General features: G+C 39.1%; 2 protein-coding genes across 6 annotated transcripts in view; both read left to right on the top strand.

Moving 5' to 3' along the window:
• Positions 1-4829, top strand: part of LOC121506247 (histone deacetylase 4-like) — a 98696-nt gene extending 93867 nt beyond the window's left edge. For all 5 annotated transcript variants that reach the window (XM_041781961.1, XM_041781959.1, XM_041781960.1 and 2 more), the window contains 3 exons: positions 1092-1176; positions 1394-1538; positions 1811-4829. In XM_041781961.1, coding sequence (XP_041637895.1) covers positions 1092-1176; positions 1394-1538; positions 1811-1850 — 270 coding nt within the window. In that variant the 3' untranslated portion in view covers positions 1851-4829. The remainder of the gene's footprint in view (positions 1-1091; positions 1177-1393; positions 1539-1810) is intronic.
• Positions 4830-6978: 2149 nt separating this feature from the next.
• On the top strand, positions 6979-18602 carry LOC121506305 (ribose-phosphate pyrophosphokinase 2). The gene is made up of 7 exons (XM_041782052.1): positions 6979-7295; positions 11985-12168; positions 14712-14810; positions 15931-16055; positions 16277-16450; positions 16687-16846; positions 17609-18602. The coding sequence occupies exons 1-7, from the start codon at positions 7174-7176 to the stop codon at positions 17699-17701; spliced, it is 957 nt and encodes a 318-aa protein (XP_041637986.1). The 5' UTR covers positions 6979-7173; the 3' UTR covers positions 17702-18602.
• The last annotated feature ends 1384 nt before the right edge of the window (positions 18603-19986 follow it).

Raw genomic sequence — 19986 nt, forward strand, 5'->3', positions numbered from 1 at the left:
TTTCTGGTTCAAGAAAGCATTTAAAAAGGATGCCACATTGTAAAGTGGCCCAGAGATTGGTGAAAGGAGTAGACAACCAACTCCCTTACCCAAGGTGATAAAAACAGTTTTTTTAATCTGTTACCATTTAGTCAAATTATAACAGGTGTTTGTGGTTTAAGAAGCATGTGTATAGGATGCTTCATGGGAAAGGAGCCCTAAGTTTTGTGAAAAGGGGTAGACAGCCAACTCCCTTGTCCAGTCTGTAAAGTTATCCTTTTTCCCACATAGGTTTTGTGTCATTATTGAGAAGTTTAACAGCTTTTTCTGGTTTAAAAAAGCTGTTTAAAAAAGATGCTACATGAGAAAGACCGAAAAGTTGGTGGAAAAAAGTAGACAACCAACTCCCTTGTTCAAGACACTAAATTAGTGTTTTTACTGGATTCTGGTGTCTTTAGTTAGGATTTGCAGCTCTTTCTGGTATAAAAAAGCATATAAAATGATGTGATATGGAAAAGGCATACAAAGATCGGTGGGAAGAAGTAGACAACTAACTCCGTGTTCAAGGCAGAACAGTGTTTTTTGTCACTGAAGTCTCCTGTCTTATTGAGAATTTTAACTACTCTTTCTGGTTTAAAGAGGCAACTTAAATGGATGCTACATGTCAAAGACACTCAAAAATTGTTTGGAAGAAGACAACCAACTCCTTTGTTCCATGTGGTAGAATTAGTTTCTTACTGGAGTCTGGTGCCTCTATTTATTAAGTAAAGGAGTTGTTTCCATGTGTTTAATGAAGCATTTTTTAGTTATATTTCACAGCTGAAAAGCATGCTTCATAAGCCCCTGGGGAAATGCACCCACACACTGGTGACAGAGAAGACCGCCAACTCCTTTGTTTCAAGAAAACAAGCAAAAAAACAATTTTTTTTCAATGGATTCGGATATCTTTTTGATTTTTTTTTTTATCTGCACATGCTCTTTATTCATTCAGTGCTTGAACGAATGTTACCCGGTGAATTTTCCAGGTCAACCTTTGTGCAAAAAACCTTGGAAACTCAGCCTGTCTCATAGTTATGTTTACATTTAGTTGTGTCTGTTCATGTCCCCTGCAGCTGGACCCGCTGCCGAAGGCCGTCCTCGAGCAGAGGCCCAACCCCAATGCAGTTCGCTCTCTGGAGAAAGTTTTAGAGACTCACAGTGAGTTCACACAAACCCATATCACTGATAACACGCTGACCCAGTGATACACAGTGTTCCCCTGTCTGTAATACTATCCTATGATCCCCTTTAGAAAGATTTATTTAATCCTCTATTAACACCATAGGCATGTGCTGTAAAGCTTCATCTTAACATGCATATTTCTGTAGTACAAATGTGCTTACCCCTCCCTTAACTCCCTTCTCACTCCTCTTAGGTAAGTACTGGCGTTCGGTGCACCGCTCCTCCCCACGGCTTGGACTCTCCCTGCTAGAGGCCAAACGAGGAGACTCTGAGGAGGCCGAGGCCGTCAGTGCCATGGCCTCTCTCTCCGTGGCTAACACCAACGCCATGGATCAAAGGTACAGAAAAAAGTAGGATTTACTTTTGGCTTTGAGTTCAGATAAACAAAATCTTTAAGCAAAAAAAAAAAAAATCAAACATTGCATCACATGATGGGATGTTTGCAAAACCAGGGAGGCTTTTATTGAAATATGTCTTAAGGTCAGGACAGCAAATGAACTTCTGAGTCACATACTTTGTAAACACTGTCAGGGTGAGTTCATTAGCTCAAGGTAGACAGTGTGCTAAACTTAACTTTAAGCTTATTTTTGTTCTTTCTCCTGTCCTCCAGGCCTGAGGAGGAGCCCATGGAGGAGGAGGAGCCACTGTAACGGAGGGAAACACTGTTGGGGTGTCACACCGTTACCATTGACCTCTCCGGAGACAACTCTTTGAGCTGCGAAGAGTCTTCGACTGACCCCTTCATTTAGTCCCCCTAAACCCCACTCACCACGTCAGTCACCTTGATTGGCGGCCCCTCGGCCAATATAACGAGGGAGAGGGGGTGGGCTCAGCCTCAGAGTAGGGAGCCAATCAGGAGACAGAGGACTGAAAATGGGAAAAAAAGAAATTAAAGAGACTCGTTTTTTTCTGTCAGTCTTCGCCCTCTCATGTTAGCCCACTGCGGCTAACTCTGTGACCAAGGCAGCAGGTGGGTGTGTTTGGAGTTTGGGTGAGGTTCGGCCTTGCCGCCGAAAGGTGTGATTTCACTGCAGGAACATACGGTGCTTTACACAGCTGCCTTCTGACCACGTACAGTATGGACACCAGGGACAGCAGACGATCCCGGCTGCAAGCTCGGGAGTTTCTTTTCTCTTTTATCGACTATTTCTTCCTGCGACGCCAACGGCATCGCAGTGATTGAGATCATATTTTAAAGATGCATTCACTGTGGACTTTGGTCGAGCTGAGTCGACTTTTACAAAGATTTGAAGACGAGACTGTCGCCTCGCCGGACCAGCCTGTCGTTGGAAAAAAAAAAAAAAGGTTGACGAGTGAGAGGAGTGCCTTGGTGAGGGAGGGTCCCCCGCTGGATTTCAGGATTGTTTTCAGGAAAAGATTGCCTTAAGTCAAACGAGGGAGGAAAAGTTTCCGCTCCTTTTGGGACGGGACGACTTAGAAATAAAGCAAACAATCTTTCAGCATGTTTACTCGGAACGTGACGAAGACGGCGTTTACGTCTCGCACAGCTTCTCGAAGAAGAAGAGTTACTTTACTTTTGGATGGATCTATTTTTCTGTAAAAAAAGAAAAAAAATCACAAGGAAGCGCTTTGGAAAGGTAGTTGCCAGCTTCAGTAGGTGCGAACATGGAAACTTCAAAATTAGACTCTCAAAAACAAGCCTTTGATGTAGCTTCCCTTTAACAGAAGTCACTGCTTTGTAAACACATGAAGCATGCATTTTAGCGGAACGACCCGACGTTTTTTAGCGAGGTTTTACCCAAAAAGAGAAAGCCAAGCGAGAAAAGCCAAAGCATGAGTTTGCATTTACAGTAGTACTTTCACTTCACTTAGCTGGCAAGACATTTCTCGTACTGGCCCTTTAAGAGAAGGCTCCCGGTACAACAGTTCAATGTTTACTAATTTAACCCTCCACGGATCAAGCGAGCATTTCTGAACCAGTCGGCTCTCCGTACATCGGCCGGTTGGCAGCTACCTTGGTTGCTAGTGTGAGCGAGTCATGTATATTGAATTGAATATATTTTGCGGGGCGGTAATCGCCTGTTTGTATCTTACATGTATGATTTCCACATCAATATAAAGAAAAACAGAAAAAAAAATCGTGTTTGGTAAGCGTGTCCACTTTTTATTTTTTATCGTATAAGATTATTTTTCTAACTTTTTCATCCATAGATTTTTGTTCTGTGTTTTTATCCGTTTTCTGGATAGTTATAGGGCTGCCATTCACACTCTTAGTACTATTGTCACCTCTTGTTCCAAGACTTTCTTTCTTGTATTTATCAAAAACAAGGAGCAACACCTCCTTTATTTCTTTATTTCTTTCTTTCCAAAGGCTCTCAGCCTTTTTCTGCATTTTCATCAATCATGTATTTATAACATGTACTGTTTATAGCAGATTTGTATATGGAAAAATTTATAAATGTACTCTAACTAATGACAGCTATGATATTGTGAGCGACAAACAGTATGGTGTACGATATTACCATGGACTTAAAAAAAAGAGAAAAAGCAGCGTATTTAACTCGTCATCGACTGCACTGAAGTCATCACATGGCACTGCAATTGACATTTAAAGCAAAACATTTGATCACTTTGTTGCCTAATTGATGCATTTTTCCTTACCACTTACCTTTAAAACTGTGGCAACACATCCATAAAGAGGTTTAAAGGAAGTTTAATGTAGCTGGCTGGGTTTTATTTTGGCGGGGAATGCAAAATAAAGAGCTCAAATTGATTTTTTTAGAAGGAAAAACTCAGCAGATATCTTTAAATTCTCTCTCTGAGCATGTGTTGCACTATCATGTTCAGCTTTTTCTGCTTCAATCGACGCTCAAAGACTGTAAACTGCTTCGTTAACCAGCTTATTCAAGGCGACTATCATGTTTATTTTGATATCATTTTATTTAACATATTTTCATGTCTAACAAACATTCCACTTGTTTCATTTGGCTTATTTTTTTACTTATTTTATTTTTTGTAGAAACTTTGACTGCTTTCTTTTTCGCCGTCTGCTCGCGCCAACTTTAACTCTTTGCATGGTTTGTGAGTCAGCATGCCTGCTTGTCTATGTAACAAAAATGTATTTGCACAATAGAAGAAGAACACTGGAGGACTTTAAGACAAAAAATAAAAACACAAACCTCCCGCAGCAGCGGCGACTCCCAAGAGCACCAAACAGGATGTTTTTTTTCTTCCTCGTTGGTGTGACAATTCAAGACTTTTCAAGGGACATTTGTTATTGTTCCCGCTGTTTCCGATGATGATTTTGATGGCACTTAGAACATGTACGGACTGTGCTAAAGAGAAACACGCTCTGCCAAACCTCTGCTACATCCACACCTTCAAAAAGACTCCCAAAGAATGTTCCTCTTTCACAGATTTGTGAGTGCGCTGTTACAGGAAAGAAACATTTGGAAAAAAAGGGCATCGCCGTTTTTGATTGTCACTCCCACCTCGGCCAGTTCTCTCTATATAAATATAACCACTGTGGCTCAAGAGCAATTCTCGGTTTACATGTAAATGGATAAAAAAGTTATTTTTTGTTTGTTGTTTGTCTCTATTGATGAAAAATGTTATCTTTCTTTGGGACCTACGCTTTGGACATTTCATCTCTGACATCATCTATAAAATATATTTCTGAAAAATAAACCTGCTGTCATCTGTTTTTGTTTTTTTTGTTTGTTTAAGTTGAGCTTTTCCTGGAATGTTTCACATCACTATCAAACCTGGGCAAAATCAATCCAACATATCGCTTCCTAATCCTTACAAAACTTCTAATAATCCAACAGAATTATCAGCTTTCCCTGTTTTTATCGCTTTAACAAAACAAACTCTCAAAGTCCATCTTTGCCAGTAATCAATGCTTCTGCCTTAAGTTAAATTCCTCAAGTGAGTCTACAAAGTCTGAGTAGCTTCTTCTTTTTACAGGATATCTTTAAAAAACTGAAAAAATATCTTCCTCAGCACGTGACGTCTTCACAGAAAGTGTGCCACGGCTGAAAATGAAGACAACAGGTCTCTGGTTTGAGGAGACAAAAAGGCATGAAGTCTCAGCTGACTCCTCACTTAGTGGAAAATCTAATAACAAGACTCAATATCACAAGTGTGCATGCAAAGTCCAGAACAGCAGCTGTATCAGGTGACCCTTTCCTCCCCCCCTTTAAAATTTAGCTTGAAATGTCAGAAAATTACAAAAGACAGAAGCTTAAAGCTCCTGTGTGGAGTTTTTAAAAGGTAATCAAAGAAGCTGAAATTAATACTGATGTCTCTAAATGAGCTGGAAAAACAAAAAACACTATCAGAAGTATAATTTGATATTTCAAACAGGTTATTTTTTTATGTCTGAAACCACTGCTGGGGGGTAGGTGTCACATGAAGTGCATACACGCTCCTGAAACAGCTTTTATTTAATCAGTTTCCACCACAAATAACTGCGATAAATGGTTTTAAAAGACAGAATAATACACTAGACAAATCAGCAAATAGATAAGTGGTACTGTTTTGACCAAAGAGGGCGCCACTCTAAACCTACATCTAAAGTTCTTCACAGGAGCTTTAATTCCCGAGGCCTTATCATTGAAGATGGTCCCTAAAAAAGCGTTAACCTGACATAAATGGCTGAAAATGGTGAATAAAGGGTAAATTAAGAGCACTGATGTCATTTCAGCCCTGCTGGGAGGAGAAAGAAGGTTAAACACAAAAGAAAACACCTGCCATAAATTCATAAATATGACTGTAAGTTTTAAAAATACTAAAGCTTCTGTTAGGAGCTTTTAACTGGGTGTGAAACTGACTAAAACTTGTTGCAATGCCTTTATCAAACAGCCAAAGAATAAAAATAAAAAACAAGACCAGTGGCTACAAGAATGGTTCTACATTAACTTTATTACCTGAAACTTCTGCTGAGGGGTAGGTGGTGAAGTGAAATACAGCAAACCCTCAAAACAGGTTTTTAAATTTTATACAGCAAATGTTTCATGAGTGATACACATTTTACAGAAAGTAGAATAGGATACTTTCATAGCCAAAATTAGCTATTGGGTTTTATTTTGTCCACAGGGGGAGCCAAAACACCATAGGCCAAACATTTCTAACAGGATCTTCAAGTTGACAGGGTTGGGCTATTTTTACTAAATAATTATAAAATGTTGACTTCGGGGTCATTTTAAGTGTCATGTTTTTCTGGGGAAAAATAGATTTCTAAAACACATTGAGAAGTTAAATGCCTCATGTAAATACTTATAGCATCATCAGGGTTAAATAGGATAATTTTATGAAAGTCTACCATGAAAGAGTAGTTTTTAAATTAAACCTTTTAAGCTCCTATGTGAAACTTTCACTTGTGTTGATTTCTGTTCCCCCTTTTTTTCTAGCTTGTTTTACGCAGGTTAAGGCATTTATAGAACAGAAATAAATTGTAATATTGCTGATTTGTTTTATTAGATCACAATAAGACGGTATCAATTTCAGTGTCAGATGTTTAAAGTTAACGCCACAAATAAGTTATTTTATGAATTTAGAAAGGAAGCGCAATAAATAATATTTAATCAGTTATTGATATAATTGAAAAGAAGATTTTTCTATTCTAAAAGGCACATATTGTGAAGCAAATCCACACAACAGCATTATCGGGCACTTTAAGATGAGGATATTTAATGCAGCTGGTTTGAAAAGAGGTCAAAGTGTTTTTAAAATGTTTCCTTGAAGTTTTTAGTAAACAATACAGCAGCTAAATGAGAAAGCACCCCTGTCCAATGAGAGGAGGGCACTTCCCTTCAGCATGCACACTCTGACCTGATATTTCCTCTCTGCACACTGTCTGTCCCCACCGCAGCACCAGTGCAATGCTAAAACTGCAACACTAGCACGCTAAATTTCCCTTTTTCACAACCCTTCAGTGGGGAGACCTGCCGTATTTCCTCTCTTTTTCTTTTTTCTTTCTTTTCCTGAGCCAGCTGTAGCGCGTTTTCGGACATGCCTAACATCGTGCTTTTTAGCGGGAGCTCCCACCACGACCTGTCCCAGAAAGTGGCAGATCGGCTGGGACTGGAGCTGGGGAAAGTCATAACGAAGAAATTCAGCAACCAGGAGACATGGTAGGTACTTTCTTTCCCACATCACTCCCTCGAATTGAGTCATTTCAGAAAGCAGTGTTTATATTTGTTGGTGGCGTGGCTAGCTGCTCATGCTGCCTCAGCCTCTGTAACCCATGTGGGATGGTTAGCTTGATGCTAACAATAGTTTACTATTCAGCGGGCAGCGCTCAAACACTGCACGTGACAAGTTAGCCACATGTAAACATGCCAGGCTAGCAAGCTAACCTATGTGTCATTTATCGGACAGTTTGGAAAACACTCTTTATCACCTCAGGAGTTTTATCTGGAGTATACTCCAGCATGTGTACGCGTTAAAGTAAAGTATGCTACACGCAACAGAGTTGCTTTGGCATTACGTAATGTGCTATGTTGCTTGCTGCGTATCATGCTAACGAAGCTAACGTTACAGCTGCTTTCAGTGTCAGCAGTGATAACGGAGGAGGGAGGCGACAAGAGTTGGGCAAAATTTGGCACACAGGTGCCTTAGTGTCACTAGCCTTTTCTGTAACACATACCCTCTATGTTATAATGATGATAAGCAAACACAAGTTTGTTTAATTTAAGTTAAAAACGTTTAATTACCTACTTGAACGAGGGGAAAGTGTTGTAAGGTGTGAACAAAACTCATTCTGACACCTCATCTAGCTAGCTGGATATTGCTGTTAGCTAGGTGAATTCGTGGCTTTGGCTGGATTAATTATAACAGTTTTTTTTTTACCCAACGTCTGACAGTGTTTGGAGCTGTTCAGCATCTGTCGAAATGAGGCCAAGCGAGTCGGTGTGTTGGTTCAACAAGTGACCGTGTTAACTGGTGACTTTTAACTTTGAGCTGTCGTACGTTAAAAGACGTTGAAAACAAACTGTCCTCGCTAACGACTCTTGGCACTGTTTTAAATGTATAAATACATATACGAAATGTATATTTTTACTCTTTAAAAGCAAAGAATACTAATGGAAGAGGAGAGAGGGGTTCGTGAAGTTTGCTACAACTGTTTTAGCTACGGCAACTACAAACGCATTAGGCCAAGACACCAGTTAGCTCGGTCACTCTTGAAACCGTATCACGGGGAAAGCTTGTCCGAAAATGGACACTTGCTAGATAACTGGCGTCTGACATACATTTAGGTTAGTCGGCCAGCCTGAAAAGATAAAGATAGATAGGTGAATTACTGTCATTTAACTTGTTCAGAATATATATTTTTCCCTTAAATTTAGAGGATAACTCACAATAAACTGACAAAAGCAAAAGTATGTCTAGGTTGCCCTTTTAATTGCCTGCTTTAAAAGGGAAATTAGTTAATTCCCCACTGCTCAAATCACATGCTTTCCATTTGTTCTAATTCCAGCCAATCTGATTGTTAGTGTAATCACTGCCAGCATGCGAGCATGTACCCTGTTTGATGTAAGCATTTCTGCAGACTGTTATAACTTTGAGTGTCTGTTTTGCTGCCTGTCCTTGAACGAGTTAGTTAAGGTTGTGAGGCCCGTTTGAACCCTTCTCCAGGCTACCTTTACTATCACACCGGCCTGTTTATTTAACTTGTTTTGACCTGAACCGATGCAGCTTTGAGTTCATCATATATTTGAATATATTTGCAGCTGATGGTGTGATTATTCAGCTTTCCAAGCATCTCATCTAAGTGCTCTTTATTCAAACAGTGCACTCGGTTAATGTATTTGTGATCCTGCTGCTCAGCGAGAGCTGCATTAACATTGTCAGAGTTGGATCTGGTTCCCTCTGGGGTCACTATTGGAAGCACTCACTGTATTGCAGTGCACTCTGGATAAAAGCATTCAAGCTTTTTATGTTGTTTATAATCTTTACTTTGCATGTGAACCAAAGAGAGCGCCAAAATGCCACTGTTTCCCTCAATCAAAGAGGGTCACAGCCTTTAAAGGTGTCTTGGCCCTTTTATCCCAGCTGTAAAACCCTCTCTGCTGGCGGCTCTGAAATCCGTGAAAACATCAAGATTAGTCACACGTAGACTTCTCCCTGGGGAATGCTCCTGTTTGGGTGAAGCATAGTCCAAAACAAAGATTGTGTTCCCATCCTTACACACGACATAGAGGTGATAAAGCGAGGCTAATAATTGCTCTTCTCACACCTAAGACACAGGCTCTGTTCACTTAAGATTATTCTCCAATAAAGATCATTTAACATTGACTTATTTATCTTAAGTTTACAGAAGGGATGGAGATTATTTTGGCCTATTTATACCTTAAAATTTATCCATCCACAAGGCTGTTAAAGAAGAACAAAACGTCTACTTTTAATGGTTTGTATGCTGCTTGTTCTCATCCGTTTTGTTACGGCTCACATCTCCCACTCAACAGGAATAAATTAGTCGTGCCGCTTGTTTAGTGGCCACTGACCTTCTACAAACTCAACAGAGAGCAACATTTTCCTGTGCAGCTACTAAACCATATTTTAAGATGTCTGATGATCCTTGTTCATTTTTGGGAATGAGATCCACTCTTTTCATAGACCACACTTTTCTTGACCCTTTATCTTAGCAGGGAGAACCCACTGGGGAACCCTGCAGCAATACAATGAGAGAAAGAAAAGGAAAAATACAGAAGGAACAATTACAAATACATTCATAGTCACACACTCGTCACTTGAACTTGAAGTAATCCCATTAGATAGGTGCAGCAACACTAAAAGCAACCTTACCCCGTTTGGTCCTAAACCTTTGTGTTTTGATCAAGTTTTTTGACTTCTAGTTGTGTGACTTAAGATGTTTAGACAGGAGAGAAGTCAGGTAAGGAGGGAGTTTACCCATGAGAGCTCTGTAAACTAACAGAATACTGTGCTGTTTCCTACGCCGACAACAGAGTGATAACGGTCACAATGATGAGTATGAAATCTATCATCAGTGATAAAGCCAAGAGCACTTTGATATAAGGCATCTAAGGGCTTCAATATAAAACAGTTGCATGTGTGTTGAGTTTCTTCATCATCCAAAACAGGCAGTCTTTTATCATGAATAATCTGTCCTATTACTCACAGTAAAGCAAGACTCAAGCTGGAGCCCCATTTTCCTATTAAATTTGAAATGTGTGACTTAAAAGACAAGTCTTGATCAAGCCAAATACCAAAATACCTGGATTGTTGAATGCATGAAGGGGTTGCATTAACATAGGCAAAAAAGCATCAAAAGGAGCCAAGGTCAGGCTAAAAAAAGTAATCTATTTGGTTTTTGGGGTTCAGTGGGAGCTTTACATTAATCATTTTGTTGCAATAAATTCAAATCATGTTGCAGTTGAGAGAGAGTTTGACTGTATGCGTAAGTGTGCATATGTGCGTAAGTATATACAATCATATCAGCATAGAGATAAATTTTACAATTTTGTTTTCTTTCAGTAATGTCACTAATATACAATTAAAATAGAAGTGGCCCCAAGTTAGAGCCCTGAGGCATCCCTGTTGCTTTTGTATTGAAACGGGTATCAATATGAATACATTTTATTTCCATGTATTATGACAACTATTCAATCGACAACTCACTAACTTTTTCTTTCAACACAGACTCCGTAATTTATGTGGTTATTTACCTATTTTTGACAACATAAGAGAGTTTTTGTGTGGCAACTTGATGCTTAAACCTTTAGATTTAAATCTAAGACCATTTTTGCTCTTATTTTTGTTTTCCTTGTCCATCACCAAGGCAGCGTTTACTTTTTCTGTACACATGCAAACATGACATAAAATCCACAATATTGAATACACAAGAACAAGAACGCCCTTAAATCTGGTTACTGTGGACCTTCTCCTTTTAAACTGGGCTAACAACTTAGCTAACAGTTGAAAAAAATGAACAACTTTACAGCTCTGAAAAATTTGTGCTCAATGTACACTTTACAGTTGGAAAAATGCGATGCAGGCTTGGTGCACGTTATCCCCCAAGCTTGTGCAGAACACAACAACGCGACTTCTGCCATGCTTAGCATTAATATCGTTCAGCTTCCAGGTGAAAGCCCAGAGTTGCTAAACAAGTTATTTATTTATAGTATCAGCTCAATGCTTGGAAACTTGACTGCATTTGAATTTAATTCTTTCCAGACATTGCTGACCACTTTGTTCTCCAACGTTCTGCATCGGTTGAATTTAGCATTTGAAGCCTCAACTGCACAGGTTGAGTTGTTTTGTTTATGGTTTTGTCCAGAGCCTCACTGTCCCGCTGTAACACAAGTTTAAAACAATGCCAGTGTCAGCCGTTTTGTCACCACCTTTATAGACGTGTTGTGGCTCATGTGTCAGCGCTGGCCTCTCTTATAAAAACCTTGTGACCGCACAGACAGACCCCTCCCTCGCTCTTTTATTCCTGCACATGACTGCGGCCGAGGGGGACCTGGACACATCCCACTCAGGAATTTTTCACACGCACATGCTGCCCTGTTAGACGTCAGCGTGGATGTTGACCATGTGTGCCTGACGGTGCAGCTTTTTCCTCCAAATCTTTTATCCAAAAACCCTCAGAGGAAAATCAGCGCTCAGGCCTGAACTTGCTTCTTAAAATTCAAGTTTCATCTGAGTCCAGGCTGAGTCACTGCTTATCAATGTTACATTGAAGCTCAATGATAACCTCTATGACAGTTTAATCTGCGAAGGATTATTAAAAAATGTTAATAATGCAGCCTGGATTTGGTCCTGAGTCTAAAATGTTTGATGTATTTTTGTTCCCACAGTGTGGAAATTGGGGAGAGTGTACGTGGCGAGGATGTCTACATCGTGCAGAGCGGCTGCGGCGAAATCAATGACAACCTCATGGAGCTGTTGATCATGATAAACGCATGCAAGATTGCCTCATCGTCCAGGGTTACCGCAGTCATTCCCTGCTTTCCCTATGCACGCCAGGACAAAAAGGACAAGGTAGAAACACGTGAATCAGTCCAAAGCCACAATACTTCATGTGCACTTTACTTCTTATATGAAAAGGCTCAAACTGGAATACTTATTTCACTTGAAAGTTAAGCTTCAGAGCTTTAATTGTAAGCTGTAACTGAAAAAAAAATCATAAGAAGTACATTTTATGCATGGCTTCTGTTCTGGAAATAAAAACGTTTGTTTTTTTCTCAAATGGTGACAGCTGTAGTGTGCAAAGGATGCTGCATTTCCACCAAGCAGTTCAGCTCAGCTCAGTATGGTCCAGTTATTTGCATTTCCACTGTCAAAAGTTGGGAAAGGTACTAAAACACCTGACTCGCACAGTCCTACTTCTCTGCACCCTTCTTTTTGGGTATCTGTCTGACCCTAAAGAGTGGAGCTAGAGTCCCTGCAGGATGTTGAAATATCAAAAGAAACTTGACTTCCTTTGCAATAGTGCTGATAATTAGGAAACAAAAAATGCAGCATGTCATGCACTGAGCTGAAACTTAATGGGTTACTGGCTTGATTGAGATTCAAAACTTCTCATTTTAAGCCATAGTGATGCGTCAGTCATGAACAAGATGGTTCTAAGAGCAGGCTCCTTTATGTGGACGATGAGAGCCAGCTCCTGTTTGAGAACCAGCTTTCTTTTTCCCTTTTTTAACTGGTTATCAGACTTTACAAAAGGCCAAAAAGATATTAAATGAGAGATGTTTGGGTGCTGAAAGGCCAGCTCTTACTACTGGGCTGAACCAATGATCCAAATCTCTAAAAGGAGGTGAAATTTCCATCATTATTAGTAAAGTTGGATGATCATTAGTTGTGGAAAGGCAAACAAGAGCATGGTTAATGTGCCAAACTGCGCTAATTATTTTGTGGAAATGAACCATATGATATTAAGTTTACTCATCACATTAATCTCCCTCATCCAACATTTATGACACATTTATAAATACCAAATAAATGCTTTATAAAACACTATAATCTACCTATAAGCAGATCTAAGTGTCTAAAAATGCTATAAATATGTAATTAATGCTTTATAAAACACTATAATCTACCTATAAGCAGATCTAAGTGTCTAAAAATGTAATAAATATAAATAAATGCTTTATAAAATACTATAATCTACCTATAAGCAGATCTGTGTTTAAAATGCCATAAATATGTAATGAATGCTTTATAAAACACTATAATCTACCTATAAGCAGATCTAAGTGTCTAAAAATGTAATAAATATAAATAAATGCTTTATAAAATACTATAATCTACCTATAAGCAGATCTGTGTTTAAAATGCCATAAATATGTAATGAATGCTTTATAAAACACTATAATCTACCTATAAGCAGATCTAAGTGTCTAAAAATGCTATAAATATGTAATTAATGCTTTATAAAACACTATAATCTACCTATAAGCTTTATAAAATTATAAGCAGATCTGTGTTTAAAATGCCATAAATATGTAATTAATGCTTTATAAAACACTATAATCTAACTATAAGCAGATCTAAGTGTCTAAAATACTCTCACAGTAACCATACTTCCTAAACCAGACGATCAAAGTCAGTATTTCTCTCTAAACTCTGCAGGCCGGCATGCACACTGACCCTGCAGAGATTTAGTTCAGAAAAATGAGCCATCAGACATTCCAGCAGGTTCACGCAACCTGCTTATCTCATAAATCATTATCTGGCGTTGCCTCATTTGTTTATGTAGCTGCTGTAGAACAAATCAGGTCTATATAGAGCCTTAAAGTTTGCATATGGAGAGAATGTTTCACAAACATTTACACTCCTCTTTTCTCCTCTCTTTTCTCTTTACCTGCAAATCAACAGTTTTTCTACCAAAGCTATATTTATTGTACTGATGTGTACGTGTAACATATATGGGTCAACGCTCTGTACTCAAAGGTTATAAGGACGCTTGTTCAGATAAACAATTCAGCCTTTAAAATGTCCTCCATAAGAGCTTGTGGTTATGTAGAAAATGACACAAACATTAACCTTTGTTAAAAGTTTTAAAGATCTGGGTATCTTAAGGTACAGGAGGATAAAACCCTTCAAGTTTTTGTTGTTTAAACGTGGAGTCTAAAAGTGGAGAATATGCAAAAGACTGCACTTAAAGGTTAAACTTTTACTCAGCTCAATGATGTGGACATTTCTTTCCACTCTGGCTCCTCATATTGAGCTCACAGTGTGCGCCATGTTTAAACTCTTAATTTTGTCCCAAAAGAGTTTCATTTGACTGCCGCTATGATTACGATTTAGTCGACTACAGGTAATTCTCTGCAAATCATATTTGGCTATGTGAATCCTTGGCTGTGGACACCCCAGTTCACGCACAAAAACAGCTGTCCCATCAGACCCAGGTGGTCGAGAGTTTTGTTAACAGCTCACTTTAAATCAGAGCGTCAAAGGCCGTACATAACTTGGGGTTTTAAACTGATTGCTTTAAGTCGGCAGAAGAAAAGCTTCTGATCAGGTTTTTAAAAAGATTCTTTGCACTCTCACCTCAAGCGACTGTGTCTTCATGCTTGTCTCAGAGTCGAGCCCCAATATCGGCCAAGCTGGTGGCAAATATGCTGTCTGTGGCCGGAGCGGACCACATTATCACCATGGACCTCCACGCATCACAGATCCAGGTTTGTATGCAACATTATAACAGCCCCGTGTGTCTGTATTGTACTAACAAGTTCAGACTACTTCCTGCTCCTCTTTAGATGTCTAACTGGGTTTAATTGTGTGCAAACTTCATCTGCATCATGCTTTTTTTCCATGCTTGCCTTTTCTGCTAGATGGTTGCATTGTTTTTACAACTAACGTAGTCATCTTATGCATTTACTTTAGTATTTCTCCTACTCATCTGACATGCTCAATCTCAAAATTTCTGTTTTTTATTATTATTTATGTATTTATTTATTTATTTATTTATTTATTTTTACAAATATTGACTTCATGGAGTCCAGCCTGATGACTGTGATTTTATGCGTGGGGGTACAAGGGGCATTGTTTTGAAATTTGACAGTAGAATTCACATCTATCTCCTAGTAATTAGTGCAGCGTAAGGAAATGCATGTAGTCATGCAGACGTGTGAAGCATGTAGGACACTCAGGATTCATCAGACAACCCAGGGTTGGAGAGGAGGAGGAGGGCGGCCAGAGTCAAGCTTAACCCTGGACCTTTTTACCCCAACGAATATGCCAGGAGACCAGCAGCAGTTTTCAGGCGCTTTCAGCATGACCGATCCCTCGTGGCAACCCTTCTATCTCTCAGACAGTACCCTAGGCCTGTGTTAACAAACTAATTTTCTGGTGACCAACTTTCTAGAATGAACAAGCCATCTAGATCCAACAGCTTTACTTTCTGTACGTTATTGCTGATCCAGTCTTCCCTCTGTGCCGTCCTTTGCTGGTTGGTGGAGTAGATGGTCAGTGAGAGCTTGCATAATTTTAATTCAGTCAGGAGAGACTTAATAGAGTTTGGAAATGCTTGAAACTGTGAAATGTCTAACACATTTCCTCCTTTAATATGTGAATTTCATCCATAAATACAAAGACTTCTAGAGCACAGCTGGGGTTGTGTTGATCCTCCTTCCCACTGATGGCACCATCACGCAGCTTTTTATTGCTATTATCAATACAGGACTTGAGTGATCTAGTTTGAATTTTACCAGTCCTTTTGAAGTTTTCTTCAACTGTATTATGTTTAAAAACTAACAAAGTCTTTCAGCCTCAATAAAGTTACTCTTTCTTTTTCTGTAGGGCTTTTTTGACATTGCTGTAGACAACCTTTACGCCGAGCCTGCCGTACTACAGTGGATACGAGAAAATATTCCTGAGTGGAAGAATTGTATTATCGTTTCTCCAGATGCAGGAGGAGCAAAACGGTAAGAGTCTGTGAGATTTCAGAGACTTGTTGACGAGGGTTACAGGCATCCAGAAAATAATGCATGCTGAAGAGAAGTGCATGTTTGCTGTGAAGGTTAATTGGTGACATTTTTATCATCATATGAAAGAAGAGAACTCAAAGGGATGAAAAAAGGTCCAAATGTTAAAAAGATCAGATTAGCTTTGAATGTTTTTGTCTGATTGTTCTGTGTCTGTTCAGAGTGACGTCCATCGCAGACCGTCTCAATGTGGACTTTGCCCTCATCCATAAGGAAAGGAAGAAGGCCAACGAGGTGGACAGAATGGTGCTAGTCGGGGACGTTAAAGACCGTGTGGCCATTCTGGTGGACGACATGGCCGACACCTGCGGCACCATCTGCCACGCTGCAGACAAGTCAGTTTAATTTAACCTGTTAAACTCTGTTACTCTGTTACGTGTCATAAAGTAGAGCGAGGTTTTGGAGGCAAAGGGTGCTGAGCTGTAGTCTGGGTTTAATTGGGATCACAGTCTGAGGTGTGATGAGGGCAGTTGATTAATATCAGACAGATTGAGATTGCGATATGTGTTTTGGATACATTTCAAAAGCATTTCCTCTTAATTTGTTTAATTATTTTAATTTCTCCTCTCAGGCTGATTGATGCTGGAGCAGTTAAAGTCTACGCCATCCTCACACATGGTATTTTCTCCGGTCCGGCCATCTCTCGCATCAACAGCGCCCCATTCGAGGCTGTGGTGGTGACCAACACCATCCCACAGGAGGAGAAGATGAAGGCGTGCCCCAAAATACAGGTAGAGAACTCTCATTTCACCAGCATCTCCTTAAAGATTGAATCATTACTGTTATGCTCTTCACAAACAAATCAGATTCCTTTTAACTTGATGCACAACTGTGTTTGATGGTGGTGATCATTTTTCAGCACCAGTGTTGTCAACAGGACATGTCAGTTTCAGGATTTTGTGGTCATTGTGGCCTTGGAGGAAGAGAGTTTTAATGATATCAATAATGAGCATACTGGAGGTTATACCACTGGAAAACGTGGTAGTAAAAAATTAGAGCTCCCACACTCTGAAAATAGCAGTCTTATATCTATCTTTGATGTGACAGCTCCCCAAAACAGGTGACACAGCCATCTAAAAGGGCTAAATTGTGTTAAAGAACATGTCACATGGTGACGTTAGTATATGGATGTTGGCATTAAAAACAGGCTACACATGAGCAGTAGCTCTGCTACTGATAAAATGCCACCTTTGACATAACAGTTGCATGTGATCAGTTGTTTTACAATAGTGCCATCATGTGGTTAGACTGATTATTACTACCACAAAATTCTGATGCTTTAAAGTTAGTTAAACGTAATTGGGTCAGAAATCTGCCCCTACATTCTCAAACATTGAGTTTTCTTTTGTGAGCAAAGCCCAAGTCAAGTATAGAAAAAAGCTGCATCATTGATTAAAGAAGGAAGTGGGGATGTGATTAGAAAGCACTGATTACAGTAGGATTCATGTTGTAATATGCCTCAGATTTAACCGACTGGCCTTTCTCTTCTGCAGGTCATTGACATCTCAATGATCCTGGCCGAGGCGATCAGGAGAACCCACAACGGCGAGTCCGTGTCCTACCTCTTCAGCCACGTTCCTTTGTAAAGACCTGGAGCCTTTTCTTGTTCTCTTCTCCTCTTCGAGCCTCTCTGCGGTACTTCTCCTGCCACGTATTCTCCAGAAAGGCTCAGAAACAAAACAAACAGCAAAATATTGGCCTGATGGTTTTCAGCCAACCACATGTGACTGTTTAAAGGTTGCGCCCTCACGATCGCCGTCTCTGAGGAGACGAAATCTCACTTCATCTGGAGACCCGTTTGTATTTATGAGTTCCTTTTTCTTCTTCTCTTGTTTCACTTCATACAGCCGAGTTCTGGCCTTCACTTTAACCAAAGGGTCTATGATGTAACATTTAATTTTTGTACCTCACTTAAATGAATCATTCCTCCAAGTTATGTAATTAGAATATTTTGGCTTTTTCTGCTTACGAAAAAAATAAATATGTGATAATGTAGCACCTTTCCTCCCAAGGTGTTTGCCTTAATAGCTGCTAAAATAATGAAAACAAAAGCTTAACTTGCTAACGCTCTGATTGTAATGTTTTGGCTGCCTACAGTAAAATTTTAATCTCTGTAGGGTAATTTCTCCCCAAACATGCTGCTCTTTCCTGCCCTTCTATATAATTCAATGAGCTATCGACAGGTCTGTTTAGAAATAAGTGTCTCATACGAGGTTTTTTGGGTGCTTTACCCGTGTTTCAAAAAGGTCATTAAAAAGGAGAGCCCAAGCTTGATAGTAGTGTTATTTCAAGATTTCAACAGAGTTGTAAAAAAGAAACCTCATCACAGCTGGAATGGGTCACTTTAGTTCAGACGAGGCTTCACTGTTTGCCTGTTGGTGGATTTGAAAATAAAAAAAGATGGATGGAAAAAGGCGTGATTTAATTTTTTTATATGTAACAAAGCTGTTTTGTTGACAATAAAGCATTGACAATGGCTTAAAAAAACCTCTTCCTGACTTTACTTTGTTTTATTGAGCTGGTGAATGTGTAAAAGACTTGGTTTAATTTAAAAAATGTTGCATCCTACATTTCCCATAATGCAACTCTGATAATCTCTTCTTCAGATATGTTTTTCTTTCCATATTTGTATGATGGTAGTGGATGTTATCTTACATTTCCCATAATGCAAAACAGTGACATGTTGCAAGATCACTGGGAGATAACCCTGATGATGTCACTGTGATGTCATCATTATCACTTGTACATTTACTTGAAACATGATAGGTGCAAGTGAATTGTTCACCTCATTTTTTGTGGCTTTACAATTCTTGTAATGGTGAAAAATTGTGTCCTACATTTCCCATAATGCAATCAAAGTTTGTAGTCACCAAACTGAGGCTGAGATAACCCTGATATCATCACAATGACCTCACTCTCATGGTGAATTACTCAGCAGCTAGAAAGGTGACATAGCTTTGTGTTTTTATTTATGTCCTGCTAAACTGGATTAGTAAGTAGATTTTTGTTTAGAAGAGGAAATGTGTTGTTATTTTTATTTATTCATTTTAGGAAAAAATGATTAAGTGGGGTTTATGTTAGCTTTCATTTCTTGATCTAACCTGCTCTATTAACTATCCAAATATTCTAAATAATTATTTCAACTATTTATAATCATTTGGGGCAAAACTTTCTGGTTACCTTTAGACTATTTACTTATTGTTTTAACTCTTTAAGTTGATTTTGTGGAAGGATTTTTTGGGAATAAAATCATTTAAGATCCACGAAAGCTGAAAAACTAAATGGATATGTTACCTGACTCAGAACAGCCAAAATTCACTCATTCTCGCGGGAAAAGGGAGTTAAATAAAGCCCATTGCCTTTATGTCCTCTTCGGGCATCCGTAAATAAACTATCCCTTTAAAAATACAGCAAGTATATAAATATTTCCAATTCGAATATAATCATTCTTTTAATTTTCAAAAAATATATCTAGCCTGGCCGACATTTATTGATTTTCCGTGCTACAACCACAAGGTGGCATGCGCCTACATATACGTCACGTTTCTCAGGCGTACGTACATCAACAAAGAAATACATGAATGAAACAGCTGTAATTTTCACAATAGACAAAAATTTACCCGTGCATTTATACAGTGTACTTTGAAAACGGTTAATAATTGTGGTCTAAAATGATAAAACATGGCGATAAATCTTTTTATTTAATCATATACACGATGTACACGCTCTCATCTCCTGAAACAGTGAAGCCGCCACCAGATGGCGCTGTTTCTACATGACTCTGCAGCTGCAGGTAGATGAAAGTCATAGAGATAATGAGCCACTTTAATCATATTTTAAACCCGTTTACTCATCAAATACAGCCGTAATA

This window comes from Cheilinus undulatus, linkage group 24 (genome assembly GCF_018320785.1).
Source record: "Cheilinus undulatus linkage group 24, ASM1832078v1, whole genome shotgun sequence".
Taxonomy (NCBI): domain Eukaryota; kingdom Metazoa; phylum Chordata; class Actinopteri; order Labriformes; family Labridae; genus Cheilinus; species Cheilinus undulatus.

Coding starts and splice junctions, on each gene's coding strand:
- LOC121506305 (XM_041782052.1), top strand. CDS start 7,174: ATGCCTAACATCGTGCTTTTTAGCGGGAGCTCCCACCACGACCTGTCC. Junction 7,296..11,984: donor TTCAGCAACCAGGAGACATG/GTAGGTACTTTC, acceptor TTGTTCCCACAG/TGTGGAAATTGGGGAGAGTG. Junction 16,847..17,608: donor AGGCGTGCCCCAAAATACAG/GTAGAGAACTCT, acceptor TCTCTTCTGCAG/GTCATTGACATCTCAATGAT.